The sequence below is a fragment of the Coturnix japonica genome, chromosome 8 (assembly GCF_054131305.1).
Source record: "Coturnix japonica strain WE chromosome 8, WE-NBRP24, whole genome shotgun sequence".
NCBI classification, from domain to species: domain Eukaryota; kingdom Metazoa; phylum Chordata; class Aves; order Galliformes; family Phasianidae; genus Coturnix; species Coturnix japonica.
In genome coordinates, this window is record NC_140670.1 from 21,982,844 (window position 1) to 22,000,112 (window position 17,269).

Below are 17,269 nucleotides of genomic sequence, written 5' to 3' on the forward strand. Positions count from 1 at the left end.
CCTTGCACATGGATGGGGTTGGAATGGCCATTGGGAACAGGGCCCTGCTCTCATTTCCTCAATCAGCCTTGAAACCAACACCAGGACCATTTCCAGGTAGTGATCCTACTGGGCACTGGGGGTCTCTCAATCACTGCAGGGCTCTCCAGCCCCTACCCCAAATCCTGCCCTTTGGCCATTTTTCCAAGCAGCCCATTCCCAGCCAGACCTTGTCCCTAATCTTTCCCATGAACATCCTTCTCCTTGTCAAGTCAACCTGAGACTATTTGGACTCCACATACCAAGCACCTAGGACCTGCCCCATCTATCTGGCACTGAACCTGATGACACCAGAAAACAGACCCTAAAGACTTCCAACTTCAAGGCCAAGTGCTGCCCTATAGAGATGGCAAGGGAGAGGGTGATGCTTTTCTTCGATGGGGCCATTGCTGGGCTATGAGATAAGAGAGCAAAGAGGCACTGCCTCCCCCAGCCCTTCCCAACCCAATGGGACTGGGAAATAATGCTCCATGCAAAAGGAATTAAAAGGGCTTCTGCGTGTGCACGCGCGCATGTGTGCGAGCCCTGCCAGGTTAATACTGCTGCCTATTTGCCTGACAGCTCCAAGATTGATTACCCGCCGCAGCGCTCTTTATAACTTGATCAGTTGAATTAATCTCTGGCTGCGGGCCCATCTGATGCCAGGCATCACAAATTTAATTTGGAGGTGTACGGGATCTTTTATCCCCGCCTCCTTCTGCCCCCCCATCCTTTTCCCTTTCTTCCCCACTTGCCTGCACTGTGCTGCTGCTGTGGGGACAGCCCAGGCTGTCAGAGCTTCCTATGGCCTGTAGGGAATAGCATCAGCAGGTAAACCCCTGCTACCCACAGAAAAAAGAGAGGAAAAATAATAAAAAAACAACATCAGAGGCCAAAGCAGACACTAAGTAAGACATATTAATGTGCTAAAGACTTAATGAAGTTTAGGGGGGGTGGTGGGGATGGAGGGGAAAGTGCTTACTTTATTAGTTTATGGCCGATTAATGGGAACGGTCATTACATTGATGGAGATGGATTGCTCCCGTCAAACACAACCACCAGCCCCATTCAGAAGGTAGAGGGGTGCTGGCGCTGGGGAATCTCTGTGTGGCTGGGGCACAACATGGGAAGGTGGGTGCTGGATGGAAGGGGGTGGAGGGAGCCCAAGGGTGCCATGAGCTGGTGTTCAGGTGGTGGGAGTGGGGTCAGTGCTTGGTGGAGGGGAAAGAAATGTGGGAATGGGTGAGGATGGAGGCAAAGGAGACTCCAAGCCAGTGGGGCGATTTCAGGGCCCCAAAGTGTGCTCAGGTCTAGAGGGAGGGCACCCTGCAGGCCAGATCCCAGCCAGTGAGGCCACAGCACAGACCTATTGCCAGGAGGAGGCAGCTCTATGATAGTGTGAGCAGTAGAACCTTCATGCAAGGTCTTTGGGACATGGAAATGTCTTCCCACCCCTTTCCTAGCTCAGCATCCGTCCACCTGGATACATTCTATTGTAGATCAGCTCCTATCCAAGCAGCTGCTGGGTGATCATAAGGATAACTCAGCCCCAGATCTGAGCAGAGCAATATCAGCTTGCTCCTTAGTGCAACTCAGGGGCTGAGGGACCATCCCTATCCCCGCTGGTGGTCAGCATGGGAAGGATACTCAGCCACATGCCAGCATCAAGCAGCACCACTCCCCAGCACCTGCATGGACCTGCAGCCTTTCATCATTCCCAAGTGATGAATAACCATCCTAATGAATGGAGGGAAATTGGATTAGTGCTGAACACCCATGTGCTTAAACTGGGGCTGATTAAACCCCCATCTGTGCAGGGAGTGGTTGAGCTTTATGCTGCTCGATGCAGGGAGCTGGCAGCACTTGTGCATGGCTCTGCCTGCAGCCTGTTGGGTCGGTTATGGTGTTAAGGGTTATGGTGTTAGAATAGGGCAGTGTACAAGACTTAGAGATACCTGCCCCAGCCTCCGTGTCTCAGTTTCCCCCATCTCCAACTCATACAGGTGACATCTGCTCCAGTGCAGATGTGTTCTGTTCTGGGGCACACTAAGATGCTTGCAGTTCACTGGGTGCTGCCCCTTGTCAGGATGACAGCCCACCTGGGCTTAGTGCCTCCCTGGCTGTGCCAAGAGCCCCTTTGGATTGGCACAACCTGGGGTTTGGCTGCAAGCACAGCTGGCACTGATTTGCTCTCACTTTTCTAAGAGATGAAACTGCAACAGCTGCTGAGTGGGCATCGGTATGCAGGAAAGTGCTGCTCTGACAGTCCCAGCAGTGCCAGGACAAGGTCCAGCTGCATGTCATGTATCACCCCATCAACCTAGAACCCCAAATCTCCCCTCAAGGGATGTGTAGACCAGCACCTCACATCCCAGCCAAGCCACGTGCCCCATGGATCCTCTACCATAATAAAGCCTCAGGTGTCCCAGCCCGGCCACATCACCTCCTCCACATGCTGCACAGCGCTGGAGCAGCAATAAAAGTGTCACGGCCATCTCCTCGTGCATCACCAGAGTGCGGCATTTCGGGAGCGGCCCGCGCAGAGGTTAATTATTGCTTCCCTCTCTTCCCCTCTCGCTCCCAGTTTAAGATGGATCTGACTGTCAGCAGGGGTGACAGATGAAGACAAAGCACAGGTACGGCTCCCATGAACTCTGCGCCTGCCTGCATCATCCCAGAGCAGCCAGGAGTGCTTAGAGGAGCTGGGGGAGGATGAGGAGGGGGCATAGGGAGGAAGCAGTGACCTGTCATTGTGGAGTAGGGATGCCAGGCTGGGAGAAGGGAACACAGCTCTGCTCATCCTTCTTATGCCTCTAAAGGGGGGCAATTCCCTGACCATGGGATCAGGGAGAAGGGAATAGCCTCTTCAGTTTCAGGGCAGCCCAGAATCTTCCATTAGGAAGATGGATTTGTGCCCCTTCCCCTGCAAGTCGCCTGCAGCTTGTTGCGGTCTGGTTTAGCTCTCAGCCATGCGGAGGAGCTGCCAAAGACCCAGGGACTGTGCGTTGGGGGATGTACCAGGGTAGAGCTGCAGCTGCATCACCCTCAAAACCAGGGGTATTTCCAGTGGGATAGGGGCAGAGAACGCTGTGTTGATGGGGCTGGAAGCCGCTCTGCAGCTGCCCAGGACAGGGCAGGAGCTCCACCTCCTGTCCCCATCTTGTGGCTGAACCAGCAGGGAAGGTCTGACTCCAGCCGTTCCCAAAGGACACGCTTCCTCTCCAGGCTTTCCGGCCGCTTCAGCCTCATTTGATGCCATTTACTGCAGCCGCTGAAGGAAACATCACTTCAAATTAAACCAAAGGGGAGCACTTCAGCTGGACAACTTTGAAGTAGGAGATTTTGATAAAAGCCCACGTTTCTTCCCCCTCTTGATCTTTGTTTTCCTCTCCAAATGCTGAGATCCAGACTTGCCCAGCCAGGGGAAAGGCTGCAGTTCTCCCCCGGAGACCAAACCCAGCACCAAACATTCTCCCCTGGGACAAAGCCATGGGTTTGGTACCCCAGGTGCAGCTCCCAACCCCAGCAATTCTCCTGAGCTGCACAGCCCGGGGACCTGGCTGGGAGCACATCCCTCCCTGAGCGACAGCTAAACAAGCTGAGACAATTAAATGTGCTGTTTGATGGCTGCCTGGCAGCGCCTCTCTCTCTTTTAATAAAAGGCCTCTTTCCTGAAGTCGCTCAGGCTGCAGAGAGGGCTGAAGCACGGGAGCCCTTCACATTTAATTAAACAGCACATCCAAGGCTGTATCTGTGCTGCTAGGGATGCTCTGGCACAGGACAGGCAAAATGTCCTTACCCAGATGCTGGCCCCATGACCCAGAAACAGGGATTCCTCTTTGGGGACCCCATCCCCACTTCCGCCAGTTCTGCTCCTCATCAGGAGGCAGAGGGAAGCACCCTGCTCCTGGGGATAAGAGAGATGGATAAGGGCAAGGGCAGAGGGTAGGCTGGGCAGCTGCGGGATGTCCCAGGGAGCACTTGCTCTGCTGGGACCTTCAGCTTAACCCTTCCATAACCATGGGTAGGTGGCAGTGAGAGAAAGATGGAGTTTGGGGTGACTCGAGGCCAGGAGACCCCATCCTGATGTGCTCCAATCCATTGCTGCACCCCCAAGACATCCCAGATCTGGGATGTGAGTTTTCAGGTTGTTCACCCAGGAGCTGCAGTTTCCCTGGGGAGTGGGGCTGGGAGGCTGTGAAAGAGCACAGGCACCTCCCAGCCCGTATGGGCGCAGGGGCTGCTGCCATCACTCACACTTTGAGGCCTGCCAAGCCAAAGGCACGGTAATTGTGAGCCAGATCCCCCCACTTCGGAAGCAGCAGGGACCAGGCACGGAGGCTCCCGTTTCCGCCTGCCTCCGGCTGTTACAGAGCAGAGAAGTGACAGAGAGCAGCCCCAGGGCCAAAAACACTGTGAGGAGAGACAGCAGCCAGCCCTGCGATAAGGCCATCCCCCTACACTGCCCAGATAACCCCCTCAAGCACAGCCAAACCAGCGCTCCCCAAAGCATAACCCCACCCCAACCCTAACCCCAACACCAGCCCTTCAGTTCAGGGGACATGTCACTCTCCCCCCCCCACATCCAGCACCTCGCAGTGCCGGAGACGGCAACCTGCCGCTGTTATTAAACTCTTTGCTTCCTGTTTTAAGCTGAATAATAAATAGCATGTCACATTACAGCGGGGTTTATTAAAACCCATTGGCGTGGGCTCTGCGCTGCAGCGGCATTTGAATTATTGAAAGCCACCCCCCGTGGAGACCCATTTGCTTCAAAGACGGGAGGATTTGTTTCCATTTTATTTATCAGACAGCATAAGGGCTGGGCAGAGGCAGGGAAACGCTCTTCTTCAGACGTGAACAGGGGCGAGGAGGGGTCATCGTGCAGAGAATACAAGGGATGCTGCCTTCCCTAGGGTTGGGGACAGGTTGGGGACAGAGGTCCTGCACGCAGGTGGCCGCAGTGCTTGAGTCTTGGCTGCTCCGTGCCTCAGTTTCCCAGCGGCCAAGCGAGGAAGCCGGTGCTCACGCGGTGGCTCTGCCGGGAGGTGGCACTGTTCGGCGGCGGATGGGGACTGCACTGCGGTCCCCCGAGCCCGGGGAAGGACGGCAGCAGCTGCAGGGAGGGCTGCAGCCCCCGCCCCTGGCTCCCACCCCTTGGTTCGGTGGCTGCTCTGGATGCGTGCGCCTGGGCAAGCAGCTGGTAGCACCAGGACGAGAGGGTGGGATGATCACTGAGGGCAGTGGGACACCATTGCGTCACCCCTGTGGGCAGTCACCATCCTGATCCTGGAGTGTTCCGTGGACCATGATGTGACCTCATACCTGTGCTGTGGAAAAACCCAGCAGCAGGGGTTGGATTTGTGGCAGAAAGCAACTAATTCTGGAGCTCGAGCTGTGAGTTCACAACCAGAGCGGCCAAAACATTTGGGGGTGCCAAGCAGCACCGGTCCTGTACGTGTCCTGTAGGGCTTTGGGTCTGGTAGAGATCTGACTGCTCTTTTAGCACATACCCCTGGATGCCAGCAGGATGGGACCCTTTCCTTTATCCCCAGCCCTGTGACAGCCTTCAGTATCATGGGGTGCTGGGGCATTAGTGAGGCTCCCCAGGAACCTCCAGGTGCCCAGAGCTGAGCATAGTCCTCATGCATCCCCTCAGGGAGGCACCCGTGCAGAGCTGACCAAACATTTCAGAGGCAACAAATAACCTCAATTACACTGTGTGGCAGTGACCAATTCCAGGCACACAGCGATATCAGCTCCTTTAATTTTTAAGTGGCACAGGGGACACCAACCCCACTGCCTTGCAAGGAGTGGAGCCCCAGATCTGCAGCTGCTGCTCTATGGATGGGCTCCAGCCCCTCAGTCCCCACCAGCCTGGTGACGCAGTAGCACAGGCAGGGCTGGCACAGGAGCATGGCTAGAGGCCAGCAAAGGGCCAGGTGGCTCCAAGCCATGGGATGCTCTCAGGTTTCCCTACTGCAGCAACAGCCCCAGCATGGCCCAGTTCCACCAAACACTCGTTGTACAGAACAGGGAGGGGATCAGCAGTGGGGGAAACGGCCCAGGCAGCAGCAGAAGCAGCACAGGAGTCGAGGCTGTCACAGCTCCATAGGGTGCACCATCATGAAAAGAGCCCAGGAACCACCACAGAGGTGCAGGGACCTGGTGGGGCTGGGGAGGCAGCACTGCTGGCTGCAGCATGGGGTAGGGGCCAGCCCAGCCTCACCGGCTGAAGGAATTTCGGGCTGCTGCCAACTCCAGACAAACCCCTTTTATTTGCTCGCTCAGGTTTTGATGCTGTAATTGCATCGTCTGAGCCAGCTTTCAAGAGAAAGAGGAAGGGAAGAAAGAAGAAAGGGAAGGAGAGCAGCCAACCCAGAGGGACCCCATGGGACGAACCCTGTTGGTTGCTCAGAGCTCTGCGTGTACACTTGGCCCAGCACTCACTGAGATGTCAGCACAGAGAGCTGTTTGGGAGAAGAAGCATAAAGCCAATCCAAAAAGGCCAAAATGTTTATGGCCACGTGGGTTTTTAGGACAACATTGTCCAGGGGTGAAACCACAAATGTCAGGTTGCCTCAAATCACTACTTTTCTCATTAAAAACAAAATGGGAAAGAAAGGCACTTTGGCAGCAAGCTCCTGGGTGTCCCTGCCTGAGGGTGACACACAAGCCACAGAGTCGTTGTGTCTCCAGCCCAAAAAGAGATGTTCAGAGAGGAGTTCAGGGCTGAGTGTGCTTGCTCTGGTTCCATCCCTGACCCCAAAGCACCACGGGTTGAGCGTTGCCCACTGCCAAGCTCCGCAGCTGGGCTAGTAGTACTCCTCCTCGCTGTCCCCGTAGTCCTCAGGTATGGCGTGGGGTTCCGGCAGAGACAAGCCCGTCAGGTTGAGCTGGTCTGAAATAGCAGCACAGGGACTCTGTGACACTACCACCCCTGAAAGCCAGTGCCCTGCCCAAAGGTCCCCTCCCGCTGCTCACCCGGAGTGAGGACAGTCAGGCTGGCCACTGCCACCACAGCCCCAACCCTGTTCCTGGCGAAGCAGCGGTACGTGCCCTCATCTGTCACCCGCACGCCCTGGATCTGCAGCCAGCCGGTCACCTCGTATTTCTGGGGGCCACCTCTGAACTGCAAAGAGAGAGACAGCAGTGAGCCCCAAGGCAAGGGAACCCCCAAGAGGTGACCCTTTGGGGTGGTGAGGAGTGGGATGTGGAGAAACTCTTGTTACCCTATTAAGAACTGCTCTGGGTTGGGAGCCAGCCCTAAGCTCCCTGGCGCCAACTGTGCTATGTCCTGTTTGTCCCCAGCAAGAAACAGCTTCTTCAGGCCCCAGCTGTGCTGCAGCTGTGTTTGCAGGCAGCTATTTCAGTGCAGTGGCCGGGGATGGAAGATGCTTCCATCCATGCCTCTGCCCACACCCTATAATAGCCGGGTATGACCCAGCAGGGCTATATTTGGGGCTGGCCACAGGCAGGATGCATGCAGGGTGAGCAGAGATGAACCAGGCTGGTCCACTTGTGCAGCCCTGTGTGTGCGAGTTCAGCAGTGCTCAATTGCACATCTCAGTCACCATCCCCTATGCCAACCGCTCACCTGGACAGAGATGTGGGGGTCATCTCCTGGCAGCAGCATCTCTGTGCCATCCTTCCTCCACTCAATGGACGCCATGGGGTAGGCAAAGACCTCACAGCCAAAGATGACGTCCTGGCCAGTGACATTCCATGCATCATAAGGAGGAGAGGTGATCTGAGGCTCTGGGAATAGAGGATGGGAAGGAGACAGGGGAGCATACTGGGCTGAGGGTACCAGGCTCTGGTAGTGACGCCAGGACCCTTCCCATTCCCCTCCCCTCATCCACAATTGCAGAAGGTCACTGTGCCAAGACTGGGGGTCCCCCAGCTCCCCAGTGACCCATGGAGGACTCCAACCCCTCCTGGCCTCGCTTCCCCCACCTGCACAAGGAACTCCCCTGGGATGCAGCCTTCACATCTCCTGTCCTGGCCATAAACCTCTCCTCTCCCTGTGCCTGTCCCAGCTCTTACGGGCAGCCAAGAGGGGAAAAAACTCAAAGATACCATGAGATAAAGAAAACTAAGTCAACCCTGATCCCCTCCTTGAGGTGCAGTGAATGGTGTTAGTTGGTCACCCCAACCCCATAGTCACATACACGGCTTCAAACAGGAGATGGAAGCAGTGCAGCCCCCTGACTTGGCCCAGCTTTCCATGAAGGAGCCACGTTCCTGGGGCGTTCCTTGGCCCCAGCCACACTCCAGCCACACTGCAGCCAAAAGCTCGCTAACGACGCCTGGCTCTGCCCCAGCCAGCATCGCTCACCGCCTCCCATAAATCCCGAGCTGCCTTGGCACAGCCTCTCCCCTGCACCAGACCCACTGCACAGGGCCCTCTGCATGAAATACTTAAGCCAACCTCCCGTCCTCGCTCTCCCTCTCCCCAGGCACTACCTGCCTCACAGGGACCCTCATGGGCCATGGTGAGGTTGGCATCGGGGTGGGCACGTGCAGACTCGAGGAAGCGGCAGATCTGGGGGTAGGTGCGTCCGTCGGAGCCGCACAGCGCCTGTTGGGAGAGGCAGGCACACTGGGGCTCGGGCACCTCGCCGCGCTGCAGGTCTCCAGCCTCCAGCTGGCACTCCAGGTGCTCCCCGCATTTGCCATAGAAGTGGTTGGTGTTGTCCAGGTCGCAGATCTGTCCCTCCAGGTTGGCGCATTCCCAGCAGCAGTCACAGGCATCCCGCACTGTGCCAGCCAGGCAGCCCCGTGGCTCCGGGCACTCCTCTGGCCGGCACTCGGCACAGCCCTCACCCTCCTCCAGCAGTCGCTGCCAGCCCCGCTGCAGGTACTCGGCACTGCTGGGGAAAGCTCGGGCTGACTGGAGGCAAGCCCAGTGCAGGGTGAGCAGGGAGAGCAGCAGGCAGGAGGAGCTCAGCACCTCAGGCATCCTCGTGGCCGTTCCCAGAGTCTGATTCCAGCATCACTCGGATGGAGATTTGGATGGGTCAGAGCCAAGCAGGCATTGTGATCTGCAAGGAAGAGAACGTGTGTTAGCAGCACTGTGAGATATGCAGCATCCTGGGGCTCTCCACCTCCTACCATGCTACAAAAACAGCTTGCTCCCCCAGATGTGATGCTGTGTGTCCCCTCTTACCCGCTGCCCTGACCCGTACCCACAGGCTTCAGCCTTCTCCCCTGACAGTTAGATCCCAGCCCACTGCAATCCCACTTGAGGGGCTGCCTCATATTCTCCCAGCTGCTTCATGCTCCGCTCCTCTCATGGAGCAGCTCTGGAGCCAGGCACCCCTCTCCTTTTCTCACCTCTCCTCAAAAGTCATGAGGATTTTTCCCTCCATCACTGCCCAGAGGAGCACATGAAGGGCTCTTTCCATGCAGGAGGCAGCCAGCCCAGGGAAGCTGAGCCAGAAGGATGCTTCCACTCATGCCTGGCTTTTGTCCTCCCCTCCCTGCTCTGAGCCCCACATCTCAGTCACACCAGGAAAGCTCCACAAATCCTGCAGTTATCACACTGGTGGCTGAGCACCAGGGAACTCAGCGCACAAGTGAGAACAACAGGGTCCCCACCCCCCAGCCTATGTTAACCCCTCTCCTGCAGCAAGCAGAGAGGCTGATCGGCCCTCAAACATCCCATCTCTGCTGGGGAGGATGTGCAGGTCCAGATGAGCTGTGCTATCCCCCAACCCCCAGTTTTCATCTCCTGTGTTGGAGGGACAGAGTGAAGTTACAGCCACCTGTGCCAGGACCACCCTGCAGCACCAAGTGGAGGCTGAAAGGTAAACTCCAGCATGGGAGTCCCCACGCTCCCCCCCCCCCCCGGCAAGTTTCAGCCCTCTGATAGCCCCACAGAAGCCAGACTAAGGCAGCCCAAAGCCTGGCAGGGATTTGTTACCCCTCCGACCACAAACACGGAGCTCTGCCCCATTTCCCGGAGACCCCAAGGCAGCGGGGGAAAAAGGGGCCGGGGGGGGAAAACCTGCTTGCCCTCCCTTCCTGCCCCCGGGCTGCAGGGAGGAAAGCTCCAACCCCAGGAAAAGGGGCCAGGAAAGGGGCAGACGAGGGGACGCTACCCTGAATCTCTATAGGAGTTGTCCCGGGGTGAGGGTCCCGCTCGAGACAGCACTTACCAGAGCGCGGTGCGGGCCCCTCCGACGGCTGCGGTGCACAATGGCTTTGGCAGCCGCGCGGCGCGGGGCTCCGCTGCCACCGGCCGTGATGTCAGCGCCACGCCAGTCCCCACGCCCCCCGCGGGCCCCGGCCCAGCTCCGGACGGGCCCCGCACTGGCGGCCACCCCTTCCCTGCCGGCTGTCGGGCCGGGATCTTCCGTCCATCAGCAACACGCAGCTCCCAGATGGGATCTATGAAGGTACCCGGCGCCGTCCTAGACTGAGCGTGAGCTTGATGCTAAGGGAGCCTGCAGCCCTCCCCCCCACCTCACTCCCGATGAGGAATTTGTGGGATTTGCTTCTGCGGCAAGTCTGCAAAGCTAAAAGCATCCCGGGACCCCTCGAAGGATCTGGTTTCTTTCTCTGCACTGCAAAAATCTGCTTTTGCTTTCCAGAACCCCGCTGCAAATCCATACTGGGCTCCTGAGCTTTCATTCAGGCACGATGCAAATCTGGCCGGTGCTAAGGATGGAAAATGCACGAGGCTTTGTGCTGCCGAGGGGCTTCCTGCCGGTTCTGCTTCCCCTTTGGTGGCCCCCAGCCCCACGGCTGGGCTTGGAACTGCAGAACTGGGGGCAGCTGGGGCTGGAGAAGTGCTGCTGAGGCTGCTTTGGGAGCTGGGGGTGGGGCTGAGGTACCGCTCTGTGCACCCCCAGGGGCATTTTGGAGAGGCAGAGTTGGGGAACCCCCCCACCCACTCCTTGCTGGGGAATCCCTGTGCCCAGTGCTGCCATTGCCCAGCCCATCACCTGAAAACAGCTTAGCTCAGTCCTGGGAACAAGATGGAGTTCCAGCCCAGCAGGTAATTAAACCTCCTGCTTAATGAGACTGTTGAATGTGCTAATAAATAGCAGCAGCTCTGAATTAGGGGGGTGGGAGATTTAACCTGTGCTTAATAAGGAGCTGTGCTCTGGTTTAGTCAGTACATCCCATTGCATAGCACACCCCAGGGCTGTGGGAGGGGTCCTCCTGCTCTTATCACTATTACCCCATTAATGGTCCCTCAGAGATGCTCCCTCAGCCATGGAATCCCTCCATGGGTTCTAACATGTGCCCCCATCACTGCTTCTGTGCCCATCCCAGGTTGCCCCGGCCATGCCCTGGGCTGATATCCTGGCTGATCCCAACGGGCTGTGGCTGATGAGCAAATTCCCACCCTGGAAAAAAGGCTGTGGGCCAGATGACTCAACACTGTGTCAGTTCTGGCAGGGCAGAAGGCTGCGTGACGCCCGGGGCAGAGCACGTGTCAGCAGGGCTGCTGGCCCGCCGGATGGCTCTCAGATCATGAAGGCTGATTCCAATTGTAACTCAGATCTCCCATGTTTCAGCTCAGTGTCCATCTCTGCTTCCTGCCACTCTGACCCTGGCTCCACGTAGCTCTCAATGGGGTCCTGGCTGCATCCCACAGGACCCTATTGGGGATGAGGCCCCCACCCCGTGTGCCAAGCAGGGCCAATACCACCAAGCTCAGGTTTCCCCACAGCAAATTCCTGCCCAGAACAAACCCGTCAGCAAATTCTTGGGGAAGTGGCTGCAGCTGTGTGCAGGAGGGAGGCAGGTTTCCCAAGGGGCCCCCAGCAGCACTGTCTGGGTGGTGAGGCTCACTCTGTCACTGGGTACTCTGCAGTCCATCACCTCTGCAAGTCACCCCGTGCCTGGGAGCTGTGGGGACTGCCTTCTCCCCAAGCATGCTGCTCAGCATCCCCCTGCCAGCTTTAACACCTTGGGGTCAAGAGCACAGTTCCCACCCCCTTGCCACATGCCAGGCTCCACCCTGACCCCCAGCACAGAGCAAGCAAGAGCTCAGCCAGGTTCTGCAATGGGGAGCAGTCCTATAGATTTGGGGTGAGAGGGCCACGCTCTGCAGTCCCACTCCCATGCAAATAGTTTTGTGCACGACTATTGCCTTTCCCAGCCTAGTGCTGGTGGTCTCCTTGTCACGAGAATGTCCCCCCCACCCCAGTGAGGTCATCTCCAGCACTTACCCCAAGGGTCATTTCTGGCTGGAATCTGGGGACCTGGACTGGGAACTCTCCCCATTTTGCTACAGGGTGCCCCATCCCATATGAGCTGCAATTAGGGTGTGGGGGGGCCCCTTGTGTTTGGTGGCCTAAACGTTTCCCCCCCCGGGGGGTGACGCTGCTGTTGAAGCCGTGGGGACAGGCTATGGGGTCTCTGCTGCCACCTCCAGGGCGCTGCTGGCCTCGTCTGCGTCCCCTTGCCGTCACAGCCCGACCCTGTCCCGGCAGGTACATGACCCCCACACACACCTCTCTTCACCTCAAAGCACCCCACCATGCGACCACTCTGGAGACACCTCCCAGGGTACAACGTCGTGTCCCCTCTAATAGGGGTTTGGGGACGCAGCCGGGGAAGGTGACCCCCACCCGGCACCCCCTGCCCCAGGGACGCTCTGTGGGGAGGGGGGGAGCCTGCCAGCGGGCAGCCCATTTCCAGGCGTCATTAAAGAGCAATTAGCTGGAAATTAAGCTGAGAACAAGTATTGATTAGCTCATTAAGGCTGGGGGAGCGGGAGGGATTGCTGCCGCTCGCCCTCATTATGGGCAAGGTTAAAGCCTGTGGTTGGGCGGCTCATTAACAATGCCAGGGAGCAATCGATGACCCCCCCCCCCACACACACACAACCCCGGCACCGCGACCTCTGGGATAGGACGGTGTCCCCAGGGTGACGGCGGTACCACCTGCAGCGTGTCACCATACATAACCCCATATCTGCTGCTCCCAGAGCAGTAAGAGCTGTCCCTGCACCAGGCGGGGGGGGGGTGGGAGAAGTGTCATCATTATTTTTGTTTTCTTTGCTCTGCCCTGGAAATATATTGTATTCTCAGCTAATCCAGTTCAATTACACCACAATAAAACACATAATAAAAACGTAATTCATTTTTCCCGAGCGCTCCCTCTCTCCCCGCGTCTTGGCAAGCTATTAAAAATTTGTCTTCATTTTTCTGGCAAGAGCCTTGTACCTTTTCATCTTTAATTTATGAGAGCAGAACAGCAATTGACAAGCCCTTATTGCACGGCGAGGGGCTGCATTATTTATAAGCTGCCGATGGCTGGCTCAGGGGAGATATGTGCAATATGCCGGGGCTGGGGGGAGTGGGGGCTGCTCCTGCATCCCTAATGGGTGCTGCGTGCTCTGTGCTGAGCATCCATCCCCCCTGACCACCACGGCATAGGAAGCAGTAAGCAAGGAACTTCTCTTTGCTTTTGTATAAACAACCTGCCTTTATTATTTGGTAGATAGAGGTACGGAGTGTGTATAACAAAAATAACCAGAGGAAACAGCGATGTGCTTAAAGCCATATGAGAAGGTCCATGGAGGAAGCCACATAGGAGCCAAACCTTGAGCAAAGGCGGTGTTAAAGGGAATAAAACGGGGACTGCTGAGATTAAAATGTGCCATTTGCTCCGGGGAAAGCCAGATTACAGCCCGGATCAGCACAGAGCAGTGTGCACGGGGAGCTGCGCACGCACACCCGGGCTGGAGCAGCCCCCCCTGCCACACTGTACATCCCATAGTGCTCACTCCTGGCTTCTGGGGGTTGTGTTTTCAGGATGCAGTGCCCAAAAGTGGGAGCATCCATCTCAGGTTCTAGCCTGGGGGATGCCACGAGACACAGCCTTGATAGACATATACACACTGGGTATGGGAAACACGCTGGGTGACAGCCAGGAGTGGAGACACCTGGTATGACGTGGGTCAGAGATTGCAGGGACACCAGCAGCACAGTCACCCCATGATATTGCCTGAGGCTGGGACACTTGTGTGCCCCTGCACCGTGCAGCACAGCAGGAGGATGGCAGCAGCACACAGGGTCCCCCTGTCCCCACCCCTGTGAAGCACCACTTGTCCAGTGCCCAGGTCTGCTGCCCACTAGCCTTGTGCCACCGGGGGAATATTCCCTCCTCCTGGCACCAGGCTGGTGGCCCTCAGGACAGCCCCACGTGGGGACAGGAGAGCAGCAAAGCACAGCTCAGGGGAGGTGCTGGGATGGGAGCCCGCTGTGTGTGGGGGCTCAGCTATACTGCAGCACCTGGGGACAGGAGGTGGCCACGGGGCAGCAGCTGCATCCTTGGGATGCTCTGAGCTCAGTGACACAGCGGCCCTGTGCTCACAGGCCCTTGTTGAAGTAGACAGTTTGCAGCTGTGGGTCCACCTCCCGGATCTGAGCTTGGACGCTGGGCTCCAGGCGGCTCACCTGCATCGAGCTGCCAAGAGATGTGGGGTGTTGGGGGGGGCACAGGCATGTGCAAACTTCTGGCTCAAAAGGAGCAAAAGCACCCCTGGAAAGCTGGGCACAACGCCCATCCTTACCTCTTCTGTGGGAAGAGCGCACAGCACAGCGGGGTTGCAAACACCAAGCTGCATGGGGAAGACAAGGAGAGCAGTAGGGGCAGCCAGGAGATGAGGAGGGGCTCTCCCAGCCCCAGACCTCAGACCCCAGTGTGGGGCAAACAAGGATGGTGAGGGTTTCATCTGTCCCACCAAGTGCAAACCTGCTCCTGGCACAGGGCATCACCCCCATCCCACCTCCCTGGGATCACTTACCAGAGTCCCACCAAGCCAACCTGCAGGGGAGCGTTCAGGTACGGGTACCGCTGTAGGGGACAGTTTGGTGTCAGTGGGGCAGGCAGGTGCTGTTCCCCTGCAGGGTGCCAGCACAGTGCCAGTGGGCCATCCCTATGCCCGCTCTCCTGCCCCTGTACCTTGAGGAAGGCTCTCTTCTCCAGCATATTCATGATCACCGGGGGGATGGCTGGGACAGAGGAGAAGGAAATGAGCTCCATGGGACCAGACTCGCATGGCCAGGGCTAGGGCTGCGTACTCACCCATGGCCGGGGCTGCCATCCCAATGCGGGACACCACCACCTGGAAGATGGCCTTCTGGGCAGCTGCCGTGGACTCACCCAGGCGGTTCCCATTCTCATCTGTGATGGGGATCCCCACTTTGAGTTCCCTGTAAGGGGGTCAAGGGCACAGCAAGGAGAGAAGTCAGTGTCCCTCCATGTCCCCCACCCATGCACTATGTGATATGCTGGGTCTCTTGGCTGGACTCCACGTGCACACCCAGGGAAACTGGCATTAACCCACAGCTATTGGGATGCAAGCAGGTGCTGGTACCCCCAGACCAGCCTTTTGGTGTACAGGGCCCCATAAAGCCTTTGCAGAGCACAGACATTGCTCCCCACGGTGTCCCCCACATCCCCCCTGCAGCTGGGCACCCACCTCTGCCTCATCAGCGGGATGTTGATGCAGTTGGCAGCAGCCACGGCCGCAAAAGGCACGTAGCGCCCGATGATGGCCGGCAGGTGCTGGGGGGGAGCAAGGAGTAGGTCACTGAGAGGCTTTGGGGACACAACTGGCTGTCCCCAAACACCCAGAACATCCTTACCTTGGTGAGGGACTTGAGCCCCAGTGCTGTAACAACCGCCCCTCCGGTGGCGCTCACGTAGGCTGTCCCCAGCTGGCTGCAAAGGCAGGAGGTGACACCACATCCCACCACCCCACGGATGGATATCGCAGCATGTCAGGGAAACTCACCTGGGTGTGATGGGGGCATCCCCGCTGCGGTTGGTGTAGTTAACGATGGCATTGAAGGACTGGTTCACCCACTGCCAGAACACCACAGCCGGTGTGGTCCTACGGGTACCGGCATCATTGCGGGGTGTCCATGACAGGGGGGGGACACGGGCACCCGGGGGTGCCGGGGATGGGGAGGGGCCCGGTACCTGTAGAAGGTCAGCATGCAGCCGGTGATGGTCATGTTCATGGGCACCTGGGCCGACATGCGCCCGATGAGCAGCATCTTCTCTCCCGTGTCGGGGTGGAAGGCGGAATCATAGATGTACTTGGCACGCCACAGCTCATCCTCGGTCAGCCCCGGGGGCACCGTGCCCGCCCTGCAGGCAGCGCACAGCTGCGGCACGGTACCCACCGCTGTCCCGTGTGGATGGGACCCCCCCCGTCCCATACCTGTAGGCCAGCACCAGGCGGCGCGCCTCATCCAGGGCTGCCCCCGACAGCAGCAGGTTGCGGGGGTCGGTGACGGTGAAGAAGTGCTTGGCCCGGCCCTGGAACGTGCTCTGATCCCAGCGGGGCTCGCGGATGTCGATGGTGGTGGGCAGCGTGGGGGGCATCCTCTGGGAGAAGGGAAGTGGGGGGGGGTAGCACAGGGAGATGCGGTGACACGCCGTCCCGGAGCCGCCCCCCGGAAAAGCTCCGGTCCGGCCCCGCTCCCGCCCGTTCTGCAGCCGCTCCCGGGGCTCGGCAGCTCGGCCCGCGATCCCCGCCAGCCCCGCGGGGTGACCCCCCCCCCGACCCCCGCTCCCGGCCGACACTCACGGCTCCGGGCAGCGCCCGCTCGGCAACGCGTCGCTCCGCCCCGATGACGTCCGCGCCCGTCACGGGGCCGCCCCACGCCGGGAGTGGGAGCGCGGAGGGGGGGCAAGGCGGTGGCGGCCGGGGCCGAGCGGGGCCATGTGCTCCACGCGGAGCGACGTGCGGAGCGGCACGGCCACGAGGCGGGGAAACGAGTGGGGATGAACGCGGGGCGGACCCGCGTGGGGGAGATCAAGCGGGCGGGAACACGAGTGGGCGCGTGCGTATGCGAGTGTTTGGGCGTGTTTCCTTGCACCCACGCGTGGCACGGTGCACGCGTGCGCGGCAAACGGGGACGAGCCGCCCGTGCGCACATCCGTCATCCATCCGCGCGGGGGGAAACACTCGCATTAGCGGCGGCTCGTGGGCTGCGCCGTCCAATGAGCAGCGCTGTCAGACCCAACCGGCTGACCCGCACCCCCCCCGCTGCTGCGCATCACCTGAAACCGGCGCGGTGTCGGGTTCTCGCAGCTGGCGCCAGCCCCGCCGTGTGTCACGGCCAACCCCGGCACGGAAAGGGGAGGGGGGGGGACACCGGCTGGCACCGTTCGGGCCGGGAGGGGGGCACCCTTCAGCCCCGTTTCGTGCCTCAGTCCTCCCGTGCGTGGCGTTCGGCTCCGCGCGCAGCCCCGCGGGGGGGGCTCATCCCAC

General features: G+C 58.9%; 2 protein-coding genes across 3 annotated transcripts; both read right to left on the minus strand.

Moving 5' to 3' along the window:
• Positions 1-6,277: 6,277 nt before the first annotated feature.
• KAZALD1 (Kazal type serine peptidase inhibitor domain 1) lies at positions 6,278-10,265 on the minus strand. Its single transcript, XM_015867280.3, has 5 exons — positions 10,179-10,265; positions 8,485-9,062; positions 7,616-7,776; positions 7,003-7,150; positions 6,278-6,919 (listed from the first exon to the last, which is right to left on the minus strand). Exons 2-5 carry the CDS (start codon positions 8,978-8,980, stop codon positions 6,834-6,836), a joined length of 891 nt encoding a protein of 296 aa, XP_015722766.2. The 5' UTR covers positions 8,981-9,062; positions 10,179-10,265; the 3' UTR covers positions 6,278-6,833.
• A 3,179-nt stretch (positions 10,266-13,444) lies between these two features.
• Positions 13,445-17,190, minus strand: SFXN3 (sideroflexin 3). Of its 2 annotated transcripts, none has more exons than XM_015867073.3 (11): positions 17,059-17,190; positions 16,214-16,380; positions 15,970-16,140; positions 15,782-15,880; positions 15,633-15,708; positions 15,467-15,552; positions 15,070-15,197; positions 14,947-14,996; positions 14,789-14,838; positions 14,555-14,602; positions 13,445-14,448 (listed from the first exon to the last, which is right to left on the minus strand). In XM_015867073.3, the coding sequence occupies exons 2-11, from the start codon at positions 16,375-16,377 to the stop codon at positions 14,352-14,354; spliced, it is 969 nt and encodes a 322-aa protein (XP_015722559.2). In that variant the 5' UTR covers positions 16,378-16,380; positions 17,059-17,190; the 3' UTR covers positions 13,445-14,351. The 2 variants fall into 2 exon arrangements, with proteins under 2 accessions (XP_015722559.2, XP_015722558.2); XM_015867072.3 differs by lacking the exon at positions 17,059-17,190 and adding an exon at positions 16,583-16,624.
• Between the last annotated feature and the right edge of the window lie 79 nt (positions 17,191-17,269).

Excerpts from the sequence above, each read along its gene's own strand:
- SFXN3 (XM_015867073.3), bottom strand. The coding sequence starts at position 16,377 with ATGCCCCCCACGCTGCCCACCACCATCGACATCCGCGAGCCCCGCTGG. Across the intron at positions 16,141-16,213 it reads CGCCTGGTGCTGGCCTACAG|GGCGGGCACGGTGCCCCCGG; the intron begins GTATGGGACGGG and ends CGCTGCCTGCAG. Across the intron at positions 14,997-15,069 it reads GATGGCAGCCCCGGCCATGG|CCATCCCCCCGGTGATCATG; the intron begins GTGAGTACGCAG and ends CCTCTGTCCCAG.
- KAZALD1 (XM_015867280.3), bottom strand. The coding sequence starts at position 8,980 with ATGCCTGAGGTGCTGAGCTCCTCCTGCCTGCTGCTCTCCCTGCTCACC. Across the intron at positions 7,777-8,484 it reads TGAGGGTCCCTGTGAGGCAG|AGCCTCAGATCACCTCTCCT; the intron begins GTAGTGCCTGGG and ends CTCTATTCCCAG. Across the intron at positions 7,151-7,615 it reads ACCCCCACATCTCTGTCCAG|TTCAGAGGTGGCCCCCAGAA; the intron begins GTGAGCGGTTGG and ends CTCTCTTTGCAG.